Source organism: Rhinatrema bivittatum, chromosome 4 (genome assembly GCF_901001135.1).
Source record: "Rhinatrema bivittatum chromosome 4, aRhiBiv1.1, whole genome shotgun sequence".
Taxonomy (NCBI): domain Eukaryota; kingdom Metazoa; phylum Chordata; class Amphibia; order Gymnophiona; family Rhinatrematidae; genus Rhinatrema; species Rhinatrema bivittatum.
This window is the reverse complement of record NC_042618.1, coordinates 86,637,845-86,657,044: the sequence shown is the minus strand read 5'-3', so window position 1 is coordinate 86,657,044 and position 19,200 is coordinate 86,637,845. Positions and strand designations below refer to the sequence as shown.

Genomic DNA, 19,200 nt, shown 5'->3' with positions numbered 1-19,200 from the left:
TGCTGCGCAATTACTGAAACATGGCTGAAACCTGAAGACAACTCCCTACACATTCATACGACGTCTTCTCTATCCCAAGACTTAAAAAAAGAGGTGGCGGTCTGCTATTAGCCGCAAAAAAAGAACTAGGTCTATCTCTACAGATTACAAACTCATCTACCTCTCTTGAATTCGCGATATTCAAATCTAAACACCTTCAAATCTGCCTTACTTATGCCCCACCAGGAAGCCTAGAATCTGACCCGTCTCCTTTAATTGAACTCTTAGCCAAGCACATCAACACAGATACCCCTGCTATAATAATGGGAGATTTCAACCTCCACGTGGATAAAACCCCTCAATCCTCCAGTTGTGAAACCTCTCTCACCACGCTTAATTATATGGGTTTCAAACAAATCATTAAAGGTCCGACGCACAAAGCGGGACACACACTGGATTTAATTTTCATAAATGAAAGCCTTACCCCTGCCTCATCCACGACTTGCTCCCCAGTCCCCTGGTCGGACCACAGGTTGATCACTACAACTCTGAAGCACATCCAACCCATCCTCCAACCATTACAAAAAACCACAGTCCAATTCAGGAAATTATGCAACCCAGAAACCCTTAGCCCGCAACTATCCACAGCATTAGACAAACTAGACCTCTCGGATGCTAATTCAGCCACATCCTCCTGGATCAAAAGAACGTAGCAGACCTTACGTGCCCTTTAACTACTAAAGCCCTCCATTCTAACTCGAACAACAGAAAACCCTGGTACACCCCACAACGTAAAACCCTGAAACAAGAGCTTAGAAGATTTGAACTTGCATGGCGAAAAAATCCTTCCCCATCAAACCTGGGGGCTTACAAATCTCTCATGCACCACTACTGGATATCCATCCTCCAAACAAAGAGGGATTTTTTTTCTCACAGAAAATCCACCACTTCATCTTCGATCCTAAAGCTTTATTCTCTCTCGTCTCTCACCAAATCCTCCCCCACGACCATCCCGGACGATCAAGCGGCCAGCAAAGCCTCAGAGTTAGCCACATACTTCAAGAAAAAAATCACTGATCTGATCAGACCTTTAAATGCCAATAATGTTCCTCCTCCTCCACCCTCTTACTCTTCATATATTCAACAGAACACAAGTCTGGAAACCTTCGAGCCGACTTCCTCCTTAGAGATTGAAACAGTCCTAAAGAAGCTCAAACCTGCCTCGCACCCCACAGATGCGATTCCCCTCCAACTTACTCATTGCCATCTCAAAAACCATCGCCAAACCAATCGCCGACATCATTAATTGTTCACTAATGCAAGGCTTAGTTCCTGACCCCTTGAAACTCGCAATTCTAAAACCACTTCTGAAAAAACCCAACTTATCTCCAGACGACCCTGCCAACTATCGCCTGATTGCTAAACTCCCCTTCATTTCCAAAATCTTAGAAAAAATAGTTAATAAGCAACTTTCGGAGTACTTGGACGATAACAAAATATTAGCCCCCTCTCAGTTCGGCTTCCGAAAAGCCCGAAACACAGAAGCTCTCTTAATCTCTTTAACAGACACCATACTTTTGAATCTTGATAAAAAACAACCCGGTCTACTCATTCACCTCGATCTATCAGCCGCATTTGACACAGTGAACCACTCAACACTCCTGGATCTGCTATCTGACATCGGCATCAAAGGCACTACTCTTAGCTGGTTCAAGTCTTTTCTACATAACAGATTTTACAAGGTCAGAGTCAACAACAACGAATCACACCCCGTCTGCTCTTCTCTGGGAGTCCCTCAAGGCTCATCCTTATCCCCTACCCTCTTCACATTTATCTATTACCGCTCTGCCAGCTCCTCTCCAAACTAAAATTAACTCACTACATCTCCGCAGACGATGTGCAAATATTCATCCCGGTTACCGAATCTCTACAAAAAACTCTAGAATTCTGGAACAACTGCCTTCAAGCCATCAACAACCTGCTCATGAGCCTTAACTTAATCCTTAACTCCAATAAAACTGAAATACTCCTCGTCTCACAGGACTGTAGCGATGCAAGTTCTAACATACTCCCCGCTAGTCAACCATCCTTTTCTTCTCAAGTTAGAAACCTCGGAGTCATCATGGATAATCAATTAAACCTAAAGAGATTTATTAATAATACCACTAAGGATGGCTTCTATAAATTACAGGTCCTAAAACGGCTCAGACCGCTCCCTCCACTTCCAAGACTACCGTTCAGTTCTCCAAGCAATCATTTTCTCAAAAATTGACTATTGTAATTCTCTTCTACTCGGCCTCCCAGCTAACACCATAAAACCCTTACAAATGCTTCAAAACGCCTCAGCTAGGATCCTGACACAGACCAACAAAAGAGATCATATTGCCCCCATCTTGAGGAACCTACACTGGCTCCCAATCAAGTTTAGAATCACTTACAAAGTACTAACAATCATACACAAATCCATTCACAAGCTCATTCCACTGGAGCTCAACATTCCTTTTCGACCACATATACCCTCCAGACCGGTGAGAGCAGCTTATAGAGATACTCTCCTCGCCCCACCCATCAAAACCTCTTTAAATAAATGAGCTCTATCCACAGCGGGCCCCGTGCAATGGAACTCTCTACCTCCAGAACTCTGGCAGGAGCAATGCCCGATCACCTTTAAAAAGAGACTCAAAACTTGGCTATTCGAACAAGCTTTTAAACTATGCCAATAATTTCCTCTTACCTCACCTTTCTAACCTACAAACTATCTATCAGATTATCCATCAGATTATATATCATATTAGCATTCCAACACTGTAGTCGATCAATCCAAATATGTGCATAAATAATATGTACATAAATAAAGTAACTTTGCTCCATGCACCGTGACTTTAATCTAATCCAGTATGCACCTAGATCTTTAGCCAGGTTAGTCTGAGCTCCACAAAAGAATCTTATTATTATTATTTATTCGTTGTATTTTATTTATTTGCTGTATTTTATTCCCCAGTTCCTTTTGATCCAAGTTTATCTCCCTTGTTCAATGTAATCGCATTCTTACATGCTTGTCAATGTTATAATGTAAACCGAAGTGATATGTAACTTTGCTACATGAATTTCGGTATATAAAAATGTTAAATAAATAAATTTATAAACCATTTATAAATGCAAGCAGATAGAGAATACTATATTTCATACCTGTCCCACATCCACCAGGTGGCTGTATTTCCGAGCAGTAGCTCCATTAGTAGTAAAGATTGCAGTTCCATTTCCATAAGGATTCTTGTTAACAACTTCAATGGCTTCATCCAATGTTTCTGCCTCTAAAACCACCAGAACTGGACCAAATATCTCCTCTCTGTAGCAAGTCATGTTGGGCTGCAGAATCAAATGCAACTGACATTTTATTTTTGGTCTCACTTAAGATATAGTCTCAAAAAGGTCAACTTCCCAGCAGAGGTCAGTGGCTGTGTACCCTGTGGTCGCCTCCCTCCTGGGCAGTCAGCAGCTGTGTACCCTGTGGCCCCTGTCTTCCCTGGGCTGCCTGTGCCTGTATGCGTGACACCTCTTCCCCACACCCCCTGGTGCCAGTGGCTGCACATCCTGCATCCCTACCGCTAGCCTCTAGGGTGCCAGTGGCTGTGTCCAACCCTTATCATAAGGATGTCCCTTCTGTCAGGAAAGCAGTTTCCATGAGATGACAGCAGGCATGCATCTCGTGCCTCTCCAAGCTGCAAGTGGATGCACACTCTGTGCCCCCTCTCTCAGTGATAAGAAAAAAAACGGTATAACCGGTTTCCTTTTCCATGCGAGGACGATGCGAGTTACCTTTTGCCTTCTTTTTGAGTCAATGAGAAGAAAAATAAGCCTGGACATGGAGGCTTTCAGTGTGTATCCCATGCTACCCTCCTTTCTTCACCTTTTATTTTTATTATGGTTTTATTATATATTGTTTTTTTTCTTTTGTTAAAATATGTTTTGTTTTCTGTTTTAGCAGTGTATTTATGATGAATTTATGCCTTGAGTCTTTGTAAATGGGGAAGAAATAAAGAAACTAACTAAAAGCCAGGGTCCAGTGTTGTCTGTCAAATGAATAGGATTCAGACGACAGCCAGCGGTGGAGCCCAACACTTTCTCTCTGGGCTACTGATAGGCAGACATTAGAGAAAAAGCACAGGGCTGCTTCTAAGGCCAAGTCTAAAAGCAAAGCACGTTCAAGTTGCAGCAGGAGCGGCACTGTCTGAATTATCAGGAAGCCTGCTCACTCTATAAAAATGTTACTAACACTAATTCTATTAAGGGTTGACAGTTGCTTGGTTTTGATTAGGCTTGGGAGAAGGGGGGGGGGGGGGGAGTGATAACAGCAAGGAGCAGCAATTCCCTGTAAGTCCCAGATCAGTCCAGACGGCTGGGTTTTGCCTCCCCTCCAGCAGATAGAGACAGAGAAATGTTTGTACACCCCTGGCGTATAACCTGGTGAACCACATGCAACCTCTCAGTATTTCTCTCCTCCAGCAGATAGAGACAGAGAAATGTTTGTACACCCCTGGCGTATAACCTGGTGAACCACATGCAACCTCTCAGTATTTCTCTCCTCCAGCAGATAGAGACAGAGAAATGTTTGTACACCCCTGGCGTATAACCTGGTGAACCACATGCAACCTCTCAGTATTTCTCTCCTCCAGCAGATAGAGACAGAGAAATGTTTGTACACCCCTGGCGTATAACCTGGTGAACCACATGCAACCTCTCAGTATTTCTCTCCTCCAGCAGATGGAGACAGAGAAATGTTTGTACACCCCTGGCGTATAACCTGGTGAACCACATGCAACCTCTCAGTATTTCTCCCCTCCAGCAGATAGAGACAGAGAAATGTTTGTACACCCCTGGCGTATAACCTGGTGAACCACATGCAACCTCTCAGTATTTCTCTCCTCCAGCAGATAGAGACAGAGAAATGTTTGTACACCCCTGGCGTATAACCTGGTGAACCACATGCAACCTCTCAGTATTTCTCTCCTCCAGCAGATGGAGACAGAGAAATGTTTGTACACCCCTGGCGTATAACCTGGTGAACCACATGCAACCTCTCAGTATTTCTCTCCTCCAGCAGATAGAGACAGAGAAATGTTTGTACACCCCTGGCGTATAACCTGGTGAACCACATGCAACCTCTCAGTATTTCTCTCCTCCAGCAGATAGAGACAGAGAAATGTTTGTACACCCCTGGCGTATAACCTGGTGAACCACATGCAACCTCTCAGTATTTCTCTCCTCCAGCAGATAGAGACAGAGAAATGTTTGTACACCCCTGGCGTATAACCTGGTGAACCACATGCAACTTCTCAGTATTTCTCTCCTCCAGCAGATAGAGACAGAGAAATGTTTGTACACCCCTGGCGTATAACCTGGTGAACCACATGCAACCTCTCAGTATTTCTCTCCTCCAGCAGATAGAGACAGAGAAATGTTTGTACACCCCTGGCGTATAACCTGGTGAACCACATGCAACCTCTCAGTATTTCTCTCCTCCAGCAGATGGAGACAGAGAAATGTTTGTACACCCCTGGCGTATAACCTGGTGAACCACATGCAACTTCTCAGTATTTCTCTCCTCCAGCAGATAGAGACAGAGAAATGTTTGTACACCCCTGGCGTATAACCTGGTGAACCACATGCAACCTCTCAGTATTTCTCTCCTCCAGCAGATAGAGACAGAGAAATGTTTGTACACCCCTGGCGTATAACCTGGTGAACCACATGCAACCTCTCAGTATTTCTCTCCTCCAGCAGATGGAGACAGAGAAATGTTTGTACACCCCTGGCGTATAACCTGGTGAACCACATGCAACCTCTCAGTATTTCTCTCCTCCAGCAGATGGAGGAGGTCAAAACCTGCAGTTCTGAACCTCTTTAAAAAAAAAAAAAAAAAAAAAGATTATTAAGAAAGAAGCCTGAGGAGATTTTCCCTCCTAGGAGGTTGGCAGGTCCTGGTAGTAGGGCTGGACGAGCAGGGTTGGTGATCCAAATTGCTCCATTTTCCCCACACTGGAGGTGGATAGCTGGTGGTTCATTTCCCTCCCCATCTGGGCTAGAGGAAAGAGAGCGAACCTGAGTCAAAGCTCCAGATAAGCTGTTTACTTTCCTTTTCAGGGTTTAAAATTTGTTAAAAAAATTGGAAGTTTCTTTTTCTCTCTGCCTTACTTTTCATCTCAGGGGTCTCTTCTTTCCCTCTCTTCCTTGCTGGCAGTCCCCGGAGGGGTCTCTGCCTTGTCCCTCCCTCGTTCGGCTCCTTCCCGCATGGTTCGCGGTCTTTTTCAGCCGACATGCCCAAGCAGCTCTGTTGCTCCCTGTGTGGCTGCGAGCCAGCGAGCTTGCGTTGCTCCCAGTCTCTCACAGCTGGTGAAGGCACTTCGGCAGGGACAGCGCCGGTCCCGTTACGCCCGCGCCAGTCCAGGAGGGCGGAAGGTTGCGCGGCAAGAGGCTGATGATCCGTTCCCGCTGAGTGCAGGAACGGCGGCCATTTTGGGGACTATAGCCATGAAGGCTCAGGCGGCTGCGGGGGGAGGGGATCTCTCTCCAGCGCCTCCCCACCCCCAACTTGAGCCCGGAGGAGGCCCGGGGTGCCCAAGGGAGACCATCGGAGGACGATTCTGATCCGATGGATTTGGATACGGACTGTTTGCCTCCTTTTTCGCCAGAATTTGTGCTTTTGATGCACAAAGCTTTTCTTGCTTGCCAGGCCTCGGCACGGTTTCCTCGCAAGTGTAAGACGGAGGAATCTTTTTCTGGCGGGAATCCTAAACACCCGAAGACCGCTAGGATCCAGAGGATGTGCGGCCTTTTGTCATCGGAGGCCCCAGAGGAGAAGTCTTTGGCGGAATCCCTCTATGATGATGATTCGCCGGAGGATGTCCCCCGGGACGCAGAGCCTTACCCTGGTATCCAGGGTCACTCAGTCACTACAGCAGACGTCCCTTATGTGGATGGGGATGACCCTAAAGTGCTGCAGAGAAGAGTTGGGTCCCTTAATCCCTGCTGTCCTTGCGGAGCTGGATATTCTGACCCTACCATGGGGGACCCGGTTATGGCGGACTTGCGGGGCCCGACTACGAGCTTCCCTCTTCACAAGTCAGTGCTGCAGCTGATGTTCAAGGAGTGGGATACTCCGGAGACTGGGCTAAAGGTCAGCCGCGCCATGGATAAGATGTATGCTTGCCAGAGGCCCTCCTGGAGCTTCTGCGGGTTCCCAAGGTGAATGTGTCTGTTTCGGCGGTTACTAAGAAGATGACCATTCCAGCGGCGGGGGCTGCAGCCCTGAAGGATTTGCAGGACAGGAACCTAGAAGTCCACCTCAAGAGGATTTTTGAGGTTTCGGCTTTAGGCATTCAGACTGCAGTCTGCAGTAGTTTCATGCTTCGGGCTTCCTTGAGGTGGGTACAGCAGCTTCAGGAGATACGAGATTTGTCACCCTTGGCGACTAAGTGGGCGGAGCATCTAGAAGCGGTGGTTGCTTATGGCGCAGATACTCTCTATGAGCTTCGAACTTCGTCCAGGATGATGGTCTCTGCGGTCTCGGCCCGCAGGCTCCTGTGGTTGCGAAATTGGTCAGCTGTTGTTTCTTCCAAGGCTCAACTGGGAGCTTTACCATTTAAGGGCAAGCTCCTATTTGGTGAAGATCTGGAGCAGCTGATAAACTCCTGGGTGAAAACAAGGTTCACAAGTTGCCTGAGGATAAGCCTAGAGGGTCCAAGGTCTCTCTTCCTCCGTGCTTCCTTTTTCGGACCCAGCGACACTTCAGGCAAGGTAGAACGCAGCCGACTGGTCAACGGCAGGCCTCGGGGAGGTCTCAGTCTTGGAACCAGTCCATTCGGAATCGCAAGCCGAACCGGGATTTCCCCAGACAGGGTTCCGGCGGAACCAAGCCTTCTCAATGAAGTGAGGCTGGCCCACTCCTCTGACCCATAGATAGGGGTCAGAGGAGTGGGCGTCTTTTTACGAGGAGTGGGCCAAGATTATGTCGGATCAGTGGGTCCTGGATGTCATAAAAAGAGGTTACGCTTTAGAGTTTGCTTGGCCGCTCAGAAGTCTTTTCCTGCGTTTCCTTGCAGTCCAGCAGGCAATCAGCGGGCAATGCAGCACACTCTCGAGCTTCTGTGTCTCTTAGGGGCCACAGCTCCCGCCTCCCCACTCGAGAGGGGCTGGGGCCGTTACTCCATCTATTTTGTGGTTCCAAAAAAGGAAGGCACCTTTCGTATAATCCTGGTTTTAAACAAAGTGACCTGAGCTCTCAAGGGTCACATTTTCAAATGGAAACCTTGCGATCTGTCATACCTGCGGTTCACACAGGGGAGTTCCTTGTGTCTCTGGATTTGACGGAGGCTTACATTCACATTGGGATCCGTCCCAAACACCAGAAGTTTATCTGGTTCATGATCCTGGGGGAGTACTTTCAGTTTTGCGCCCTGCTGTTCGGTCTAGCGACAGCTCCACGGACTTTAACCAAGGTTATGGTAGTGGTGGCAGCGCTTAGGAGAGAGGGGGTTCTAGTACAGCCTTATCTGGATGATTGGCTGATTCGGGCGAAGTCAAGGGACTCGTGCACTCTTGCGGTGCAGAAAGTAATGTGATATTTACAGACACTCGGTTGGGTGATAAACTTTCCCAAGAGTCATCTTCTTCCCTCTCAGTCTCTGCTTTTTCTAGGAGCACGCTTTGATACCTGGGTGGGGAGGTTTTTCTCCCAGAGGAGCGCATTCTCAAGTTGCAGTCCAAAATCAAGAGTTTTCTAGGGTCTGGGATTACTTACAAGTCTATGGCTCCATGGCATCCTCTTTGGAACTCGTTCCCTGGGCGTTTGCACATATGATCCTCTTCAGCAGTTGCCCCTGTCCCGGTGGAATCCAACCTCAGAAAGTTTCATCTCTCCCTTCCTCTTTGCGGCTTGGCTCGTTCCAGTCTGTCGTGGTGGCTTTCGCCCAGTCATCTGCACCATGGAGTGGAGTTGGAGGTTCTGCGTTGGTTAGTTGTCACCACGGGTGCCAGTCTCTTCGGCTGGGGAGTGGTCTGCAAGTCCCGGTCAACTCAGGGACGGTGGTCGCCGCAGGAGGTGTCGCGGTCTATCAATCGCCTAGAGACATGGGCAGTGCGTCTAGCTCTGCAGGAGTTCCTACCCCTTGTTCGAGGGCACCCAGTCAAGATTCTGTCCGACAACGCGACCACGGTAGCCTATATCAATCGTCAAGGGGGGGACCAGGAGTCGAGCGGTGGCTCACGAAGTAGAGTAGCTGATGTCTTGGACGGAGCAGAACCTGGCCCGGATCTCACTTTCACACATAGCGGGAACCGACAATGCGCAAGCGCACTTTCTCAACCGTCAGAATGGGAGCTCTCCGATGCTGCGATGAATCTGTGCTCCGGTGGGGAGTTCCCCACATGGATCTCATGGCTACTCAGAAGAATGCCAAGGCCCCCCATTTCTTCAGTCGCAGGAGGGAGCGAGGAGCGGAAGGGGTCGATGCCCTGGTTCTTCGATGGCCCACCGACATTCTACTATATGTATTCCCGCCGTGGCCTCTGGTGGGCAGGCTTCTCCAAGGATCGAGATCCACCCAGGAAACGTGATCCTGGTGGCCCTGCAGTGGCCTCGTCGCCCTTGCTTTGTGGACCTGATCAATTTGTCCGTGGACGGTCCACTGAGGCTGGGCCATCTTCCAAACCTGCTCCGTCAAGGTCCAGTATTTTTCGATCGGGGGATCGCTTTTGTCTAGTGGCTTGGCTTTTGATAGGCAGCATATGAGAAAGAAGGGGCATCTGGAGGATGTCATTGCTACCTTGTTACAGGCTCAGAAGTCTTCCACCTCCTTGGCCTATGCAAGGGTGTGGAGGGTGTTCGAGTCTTGGTGTGTCTCTAAGGACATTGGCCCTCAGCGGGCCTCGGTATCCCAGATTCTGTCCTTTTTGCAGAATGGTCTGGTGAAGGCTCCTTGAGAGTCCAAATGTCCGCCTTAGCTGGATTTAGAGGTAAGGTCCGTGACAGGCTGCTAGCGGCACATCCGCACGTAATATGTTTCCTTAGGGGAGCCAAGAATTTGCGACCGCCATCTCAAGCCGTTTGTCCATCCTGGAACCTTAATTTGGTCCTTTGGACTTTGTGTTCGGCGCTGTTCAAGCCTCTTAATAGGTCTACCATTAAGGATCTTATCCTGAAGGTAGTTTTCTTGGTGGCTATATGTTCGGCCAGAAGGATCTCCGAAATTCAGGCCTTGTCCTGCAGGGAGCATTTTTTAAGGATTTCGCATTCTTGTGTCTCTTTGTGGACGGTCTCATCGTTTCTCCCTAAAGCGGTGTAGGCGTTCCACTTGAGCCAATGGGTGGAACTTCCAGCTTTTCACAATCTTCCGGCCGATTCAGCACACACCTCTGAGTTGAGGCATTTAGATGTCAGGTGGGCCTTAATACGGTACTTGGAGTTGAAAAATAGTTTCAGGTTGTCCGATCATTTGTTCGTGCTGTGGAGTGGCGCAAAGAAGGGCCAAAAAGCTTCTAAGACTACCATTGCTCATTGGCTGAAGGAGGCTATAGGGTCAGACTATATTTCTGGTGGCCGTCCAGTGCCAGAGGGATTGCGGGTAACCTGTACGGTGCAGCAGTTACTACTCTTAACAGAAACATGGGGGTAATCTGCATAGAGTGGCAGTTACTACCCTTAACAGAAACATGGGGGTAACCTGCACGGAGCGGCAGTTACTACCCTTAACAGAAACATGGGGGTAACCTGCACGGAGTGGCAGTTACTACCATAAGAAACTTGCTGGACAGACTGAATGGACCATTTGTTCTTGTTGTGGCATCGTTACTATGACCTCTTCCTCTTACCTTGACTTTAGTTAGAATGGTGGGACCAACAAAGTTGCCATTTTCATAGCCCTTCACTTTGAGATTGCGACCATCCAGGGCAAGTTTGGCCCCCTCCTTCACGCCGCTTTCCACCAGCTGACACACGCGCTGCTTGGCACTGGGGCTGATCAGTGGTCCCAGGTCAGCACCAGGCTGATCTCCTGCAGGTAGCAGAAATTAGAGAAGAGTGATGTGAGGGTGAAGAGCAGGGTGTGGGGAAAGCACACATTAAAGAAACGAGTAAAAGACAGAGGGAGAAAGAAAGGAGAGAAAGTGTCGGCCATGCAAATGAGACATTGGTAATAGCAGGGGAAATGGCAGCAGAGATGAAGTGCTTAGCTCAAGATTAGGGGAGAGAACTGAGGCCTTGAATACACAAGACCACATCTGCCCATGCAGGCAGAGGAAAAACAGAAAGATGGTAGCAGAAAAACATCATTACTGCCTTTCTAGTCTGCCCATCCACAACAACTATGCAGCTTTAACATCCCTAGCACTCCCTCAGAGACTATCTATGTTTATCCCAGGCTTTCTTACATTCAGATACTGTCCTGGTTTCCAAGCATCCTCCATCCTCTCTATTTACTTACATTACTCCTGAGTCTACCCCTATTCACTCTCATCCCATAACCCTTGTTCTAGAGTCGCCTTTCCTTTGAAAAAGGCCACCCTTCCGTGCATGAAAACCTTGAAGGTAGTTAAATGTCTCTATTAAATCTCCCTTATCTCGCTTTTCCTTAAAGAACACATCTTTAGATTGCTCAATGACATAGGAAGGTGCAAGAGGGAGGTTTTGGAGGATGAATTTAGACTAGTAGAAAACTGAAATCTAGAACCTCAGGGTGGCATTCTCAGAAATGCTTCCCATTCCTCGCGTAGATCCCCAGAGGCAGCAGAGCTCCAGAGTCTCAATGCGTGGATGAGATGGTGCAGGGAAGAGGGCTTTAGATTTGTCAGGAACTGGGGAACATTCTGGGAAGGATGGGCTCCACCTTAACCAGAGTGAAACGAGGCTGCTGGCACTAACCTCTAAAAAGCAGAAAGAGCACCTTTTGTGTGTAAATGTATTTAGTTCAAGAGAAATGCAGAGCAAATGATAATATGCATGGTACACATTTGGTTCTCACATACACCACAGAAATTCCAAGAATTAGAGAGAAATGCAGAATTGTAAACCCAGATTCCTCCTACCTCTCCCCAACTCTCCTCATAACCCTACATTGGAGTGTAAATATGTAGGATAAAAGGAAGAAACAATATATAGATAGTTAACATATGATGCATGTTTAGATCTGACATTAATAGTGAAACCAGATCAGTTTTAAACCTAGACAAATTCTCTAACCCATCCAACTCTCTAATACTCTTCCCAGGACCCCTTTGGATATTTAATCATCAATAGACAATACATAAGAACATAAGAAGTTACCATACCGGGTCAGACTGAGCATCCTGTTTCCAACAGTGGCCAATTCAGGATACAAGTACCTGGCAAGTACCCAAACATTAAATAAATCCCATGCTACTAAGACTGGTAATATGCAGTGGCTATTCCCTAAGTCAACTTGATTAATAGCAGTTTATGGACTTCTCCTCCAGGAACTTGTCCAAACCTTTTTTAAACCCAGCTAAGCTAACTGCCTTAGCAAATTCTCTGGCAAGGAATTCTAGAACTTAATTTGGTACTGATGAAAAAAGAAATTTCTCCAATTTGTTTTAAATGTGCAACTTAAGAACATAAGAAATTGCCATGCTGGGTCAGACCAAGGGTCCATCAAGCTCAGCATCATGTTTCCAACAGAGGCCAAACCAGGACATAGGAACCTGGCAATTACCCAAACACTAAGAAGATCCCATGCTACTGATGCAATTAATAGCAGTGGCTATTCCCTAAGTAAAATTGATTAATAGCCATTAATGGATTTCTCCTCCAAGAACTTATCCAAACCTTTTTTGAACCCAGCTACACTAACTGCACTAACCACATCCTCTGGCAGCAAATTCCAGAGCTTAATTGTGTGTTGAGTGAAAAAGAATTTTCTCTGATTAGTCTTAAATGTGCTACTTGCTAACTTCATGGAATGCCCCCTAGTCCTTCTATTATTCGAAAGTGAAAATAACCGAGTCACATCTACTCGTTGAAGACCTCTCATGATCTTAAAGACCTCTATCATATCCCCCCTCAGCCGTCTCTTCTCCAAGCTGAAAAGTCCTAACCTCTTTAGTCTTTCCTCATAGGGGAGTTGTTCCATTCCCCTTATCATTTTGGTCGCCCTTCTCTGTACCTTCTCCACTGCAACTATATTTTTTCTGAGATGCGGCGACCAGAATTGTACACAGTATTCAAGGTGCGGTCTCACCATGGAGCGATTCAGAGGCATTATGACATTTTCCGTTTTATTCACCATTCCCTTTCTAATAATTCCTAACATTCTGTTTGCTTTTTTGACTGCTGCAGCACACTGAGCCGACGATTTCAATGTAATATCAATTTGATGCCTAGATCTTTTTCCTGGGTGGTAGCTGCTAAAATGGAACCTAACTGTGTAACTACAGCAAGGGTTATTTTTCCCTATATGCATCACCTTGCACTTGTCCACATTAAATTTCATCTGCCATTTGGTTGCCCAATCTTCCAGTCTCACAAAGTCCTTCTGCAATTTATCATAACCTGCTTGAGATTTAATGTACTCTGAATAATTTTGTGTCATCTGCAAGTTTGATCACCTCACTACGGGCTCTGTGGGATAAGGATGATCTATACAGCAACCAAATGTCCAAAAACTCTCTATTTTGTTAGAGGAGAACCCGTGCGAGCTGTAAGTTGTTCCACAACGAGAACATTGTGAATAGTATTCCTCCAATCCATTAATGATGGAATGTCTGCAAAATAGAGAACTTGGCTGGAAGGTAAACTATTAATCCAAAGGTTTTCTGTGTTTTGATGCAAGATAAAGGAGGAAAGGAAGGACATTTTCCAAATAAAGCATATTGTGCCAGGAAAGGAATCTTCCCTTCTAAAATTTAAGCTGTAAATGCAAAGTCCTGTATTTTCAGTCATGACTAGATCTTCAAACTGTGAGGTGTTTCCTTGACCATTAATAATATGGTACAACTGTGATATCCCCTTTTTACGCAGAGAGCAAATACTTCAGTGCTTCTACCAGGGCAAAAATCATAATTTCTCGATAGGCTCCCTTTCTCTAATACACATACACATACACACACACACCCTCACACAGGCTCCCTCTGTCCCTCCTTCTCTCACACACATGCTCCCTCTCTCTAATACACATACACACACCATCATACAGGCTCCCTCACTCTATCGCACAAACACACATCCCCTCACACAGGCTCCCTCTGTCCCTCCTTCTCTCACACACATGCTCCCTCTCTCTAGTGCACATACACACACCCTCATACAGGCTCCCTCACTCTATCGCACAAACACACATCCCCTCACACAGGCTCCTTCTGTTCCTCCTTCTCTCACACACATGCTCCCTCTCTCTAGTGCACATACACACACCCTCATACAGGCTCCCTCACTCTATCGCACACACACACATATCCCCTCACACAGGCTCCCTCTGTCCCTCCTTCTCTCACACACATGCTCCCTTTCTCTAATACACATACACACACCGTCATACAGGCTCCCTCACTCTATCGCACACACACACATCCCCTCACACAGACTCCCTCTGTCCCTCCTTCTCTCACACACATGCTCCCTTTCTCTAATACACATACACACACCGTCATACAGGCTCCCTCACTCTATCGCACAAACACACATTCCCTCACACAGGCTCCTTCTGTTCCTCCTTCTCTCACACACATGCTCCCTCTCTCTAGTGCACATACACACACCCTCATACAGGCTCCCTCACTCTATCGCACACACACACATCCCCTCACACAGGCTCCTTCTGTTCCTCCTTCTCTCACACACATGCTCCCTCTCTCTAGTGCACATACACACCCTCATACAGTCTCCCTCACTCACTCTCTCACACACATACACATCCTCTCACAGACTCCCTCTGTCCCTCCTTCTCTCACACACATGCTCCCTTTCTCTAGTGCACATACACACACCCTCACACAGGCTCCCTCACACACATACACATCCCTTCACACAGACTCCCTCTGTCCCTCCTTCTCTCACACACATGCTCCCTTTCTCTAGTGCACATACACACACCCTCATACAAGCTCCCTCACTCTCCTTTCACAAATCTCACACACATACACATCCCCTCACACAGACTCCCTCTGTCCCTCCTTCTCTCACACACATGCTCCCTTTCTCTAGTATACATGCACACACCCTCATACAGGCTCCCTCACACATATCCCCTCACACAGGCTCCCTCTGTCCCTCCTTCTCTCACACACATGCTCCCTTTCTCTAGTATACGTGCACACGCCCTCATACAGGCTCCCTCACTCTATCGCACACACACACATCCCCTCACACAGGCTCCCTCTGTTTCTCCTCTCACACACATGCTCCTTTTCTCTAGTACACATACACACACCCTCATACAGGCTCCCTAACTCTCTCGCACACACACACATCCCCTCACACAGGCTCCCTCTGTCCCTCCTTCTCTCACACACATGCTCCCTTTCTCTAGTATACATACACACACCCTCATACAGGCTCCCTCACTCTCTCGCACACACACACACATCCCTTCATACAGGCTCCCTCTGTCCCTCCTTCTCTCACACACATGCTCCCTTTCTCTAGTATACACACACCCTCATACAGGCTCCCTCACTCTCTCGCACACACACACATCCCCTCACACAGGCTCCCTCTGTCCCTCCTTCTCTCACACACATGCTCCCTTTCTCTAGTGCACATACACACACCCTCATACAGGCTCCCTCACTCTATCGCACACACACACATCCCCTCATACAGGGTTCCTCTCTCTTGCATACACACCCACACAAGCTCCCTTTCTCTCACACACACACACATTCTTACACAGGCTACCTATGTCTCTCTCTCATGCACCCCTTCACACAAGCTGTCTCACACATACACAATCCCTTCCCCCAGACTAGCACCCTCACATACACACGATCCCTTTTTCATACACGAGCTCCCAATCTCTCACACACACACATACACACTCCTTCACAATCTCCTCATATAGGCTCCCTCTCTCTGGCAACCACACTCAAGCATCCCCCCCCTCACCTCCCATGCTCTCCCTCACCCCCTCCTGCTCATCCCCCTTGTTCTCTCACACCCTCTCCCTGCTCTCACCCTCCTCCTTCTCACACACATACACATTCACTCTCACCAGGACCTTCATCTTCGCTGCAAGCGGAGCACACTCTGTTTGCGGCACATGGGGGCCCTCGTTTTTGCAGTGAACAGCACGTGTCCCGTGGCACCGGGGGCCTTCATTTTTGCAGTGAACAGCACGCGTCCCGCGGCACCGGGGGCCTTCATTTTTGCAGTGAACAGCAGGCATCCCGCGGCACCGGGGGCCTTCATTTTTGCCGCGAATGGCGCACCGGGGCCTTCATCTTTGCTGCCAAGCAGAGCGCATCCTGCCAGGGCCTTCGTCTTCGCGCGCTCCATTCGTGTCATGCTAGGGTCTCCTCTGCCATTTTCTGCGCAGGGGGGAATTCTGCGCTCCGCAGTAGAGCAGAATTCCCCCAGGACTAGATGCTGCTTTGACTAGCATATAGATCCCAGCAGCCCTGAGTGCATATGACACTGAAACACCCTGCAGAGCCATTGGCCAGAAAGCTCACTGTTAGCACTGCGTGCCGTGATTGGCCCTGGAGACAGAGAACTCGCCTTCTTCAGTCTCAGCTGGGAGTGCAGAGGGAACAGACCTTTGCACTGAGACGCTGTTCAGTTCCTGTGCTCGGCCTTTTCTTGACCTCCCCTGGCACTAGTAAGATAGCGAAAAATGTTTACTAGTTTCTATTGTTTAATCCTTGTGTTACCTGTTTCTGTTCACAGTTTAAATCTTTTATCTGTTCACTGTTCCCACTTTTTCTTAATAAATCTATTAGTTTGTTAGCTCTGCCTGTCTTGTACTGAGACTAACAATACAGGCAATGTGTGTATTTGGTCTGTGGGTGTTTTTCTAGGAACTGGGTGACCCTTGCTTGTGAGGGGCCTCAGTGTCCCTAGAAACCACCAGGTGATAGCTTGTGCACGGGGAACTTGCCCAGAGGCAAGCAGGAACCCAACTGGCAGGTGGGAGGTTCCCATTGTAGAAGCACGTGCCCAAGTACAGGCGGGCCTGGGCAGTGCTTGGCAGGACTCTCCTAGTGACCACAGGGTTACCCTGTGTGGGTATTAGGGGTGGCGCTGTGACGTTACGCGACACCTTCGTTCATTTGGGACTGCTTGTCTTCCTTTCACAAATCTCACTTGTTTTTTACGATCAATTTTGATAAAAGGAGGGACAGGAAATCTGCCATAATTTTCACCATAAGCTTTATATCAAAATTTAGTAGAGAGATGGGTCTGTAAGGTCCCAGCAACATAGGATCCCTATTTGGTTTTGGCAATACAATAATTGCTGCTTTATTGTAATAATGACCAGACAGGAAGTGGAGACTAGGCGAAACACATGCAAACTATGTTTTTGAAGTCTTGCTATGAGCTAAGCCTGTATTTAAGACCTTTTGGTCATTCCCATCCCTCCTGATGCAGCTATCCGTGAAACATGGCCCGTGTTGGGGGATTGATTGTGGAATTTTAAATGGACTTCTTGAGCCTGAATGATATATTTACATGCTTACTGCCTTGCATTAGACTTTCAACTGTTAAGTCTGCATCAAATTATCCTTAAGTTGCTCATCTTTTGATTGAAGTCTTTCGCAAATCACAAGATTTGTTATGTGACACACCTTGTTCTAGCTTTATTGGAATGCCATATGAAATTACCCTTTTCCAGTAGAGTATCAAAAACCCTACCCAAAGGCAAGCATACCTGTTTAATTAAGATTTTATAGAATTTCCCTGGAAGTCCATCCAGACCAGGAAATCTGAATAACTTTGCAGATTTTATGACCGACCAAACCTCATGTTTATTTATTTAAAAGTGTTTATATACTGCCTTTATAACACGTTGGTCAAAATGGTTTATAATTATTATACATAAATAAAAAACATAAAATTGACACACTATAAAAACACTAAAATAAATATGAAGAACAAGGGGCTTACAATTGAGATCTGATGCCTTGAGAATCTGATGGTAGAGATGTACGTCTAAATCTGTGCTACTGGACGCTGAAGTTAAACAAGGAGACCTAATGAGAGATGGAGAGTGATCTAAAGGCTAAAGAAAATAGGTATGTCTTTAGATCCTTTTTAAATTTCTTGTGGGATGTTATTTGCCTTAAATAATCTGGGAAGGAGTTCCAGAGTGAAGGGCTGGCGACTGAAAAAGCACATCTTCTGGGGATATCGAGCCTGGCAAGACGAACAGTAAGTACTTCTGGGAGGCTTTTAATGTAAGGAGCATGATAAATGTGAAGTAGTGTGCATAGCCAGGTACAAGAATCATTATGTATTAAGCTGTGTATGATGGCAAGAATTTTATATTTTATTCTGTAGGAAACAGGAAGCTAATGCAGAGAATGTAAGATTGGGGTAATGTGGTCTTTCCAAGAAGCACCAGTTAAGATGCGCTGCAGTATTTTGAATTAGCTGTAATGGACAAAGAGCGTTATCATGGAGACCAAGGTAGAGGGCGTTACAGTAATCTATGCCAGTGAAAATAAGAGATTGTAACACTGCGAAAACCGTCAGCAAACAGTAGGAGACGGAGAGGATTTAACATGTGAAGTTTATAGAAAGAGTTTTTAACAGTTGTAGACATGGATCGGCTTGAGTCTAAAATTACCCTAAGGTTTCGTGCTTTAGAAACTATGGGAATGGATACGTCATCTAAAAACGGATGTGAAGGAGGACTGCAAGTAGATTGGGGGATTGTGGAAAGATGGAGAATTCCTGTTTTGGATGTATTCAGTTTAAGGCGGTTATGGGACAACCAAGTGTTAATAGTTTTGATATATAAACATACAGCTGAACGTGTAATGGACCAAGATGTAGAGTAAGGTACAAAAATCCGAATATCATCGGCGTAAATCTTTTTTTTTTTTTCCAAAAATACTTTTTATTAATAGGGAAAAAGCATCACACACTGACATGTAAGGTCAACAGCATAATGAAAAAGGAATAGTAACATAAGCCGTACTACAAGGAGAAACCTATAGCAGGCAAAACAGCCTCAACTGATGCTTATCCCCGGCATTTTCTGTTTTTAACACACC

General features: G+C 46.8%; 1 protein-coding gene across 1 annotated transcript in view; it reads right to left on the bottom strand.

Annotated features, from left to right (window-relative positions):
• ALDH6A1 (aldehyde dehydrogenase 6 family member A1) overlaps positions 1-19,200 on the bottom strand; it is a 167,519-nt gene that overhangs the window by 44,352 nt on the left and 103,967 nt on the right. Inside the window, 2 exon segments of the mRNA XM_029598441.1 lie at positions 3,169-3,348; positions 10,849-11,030. Of these exon segments, the coding sequence (XP_029454301.1) occupies positions 3,169-3,348; positions 10,849-11,030 (362 nt within the window).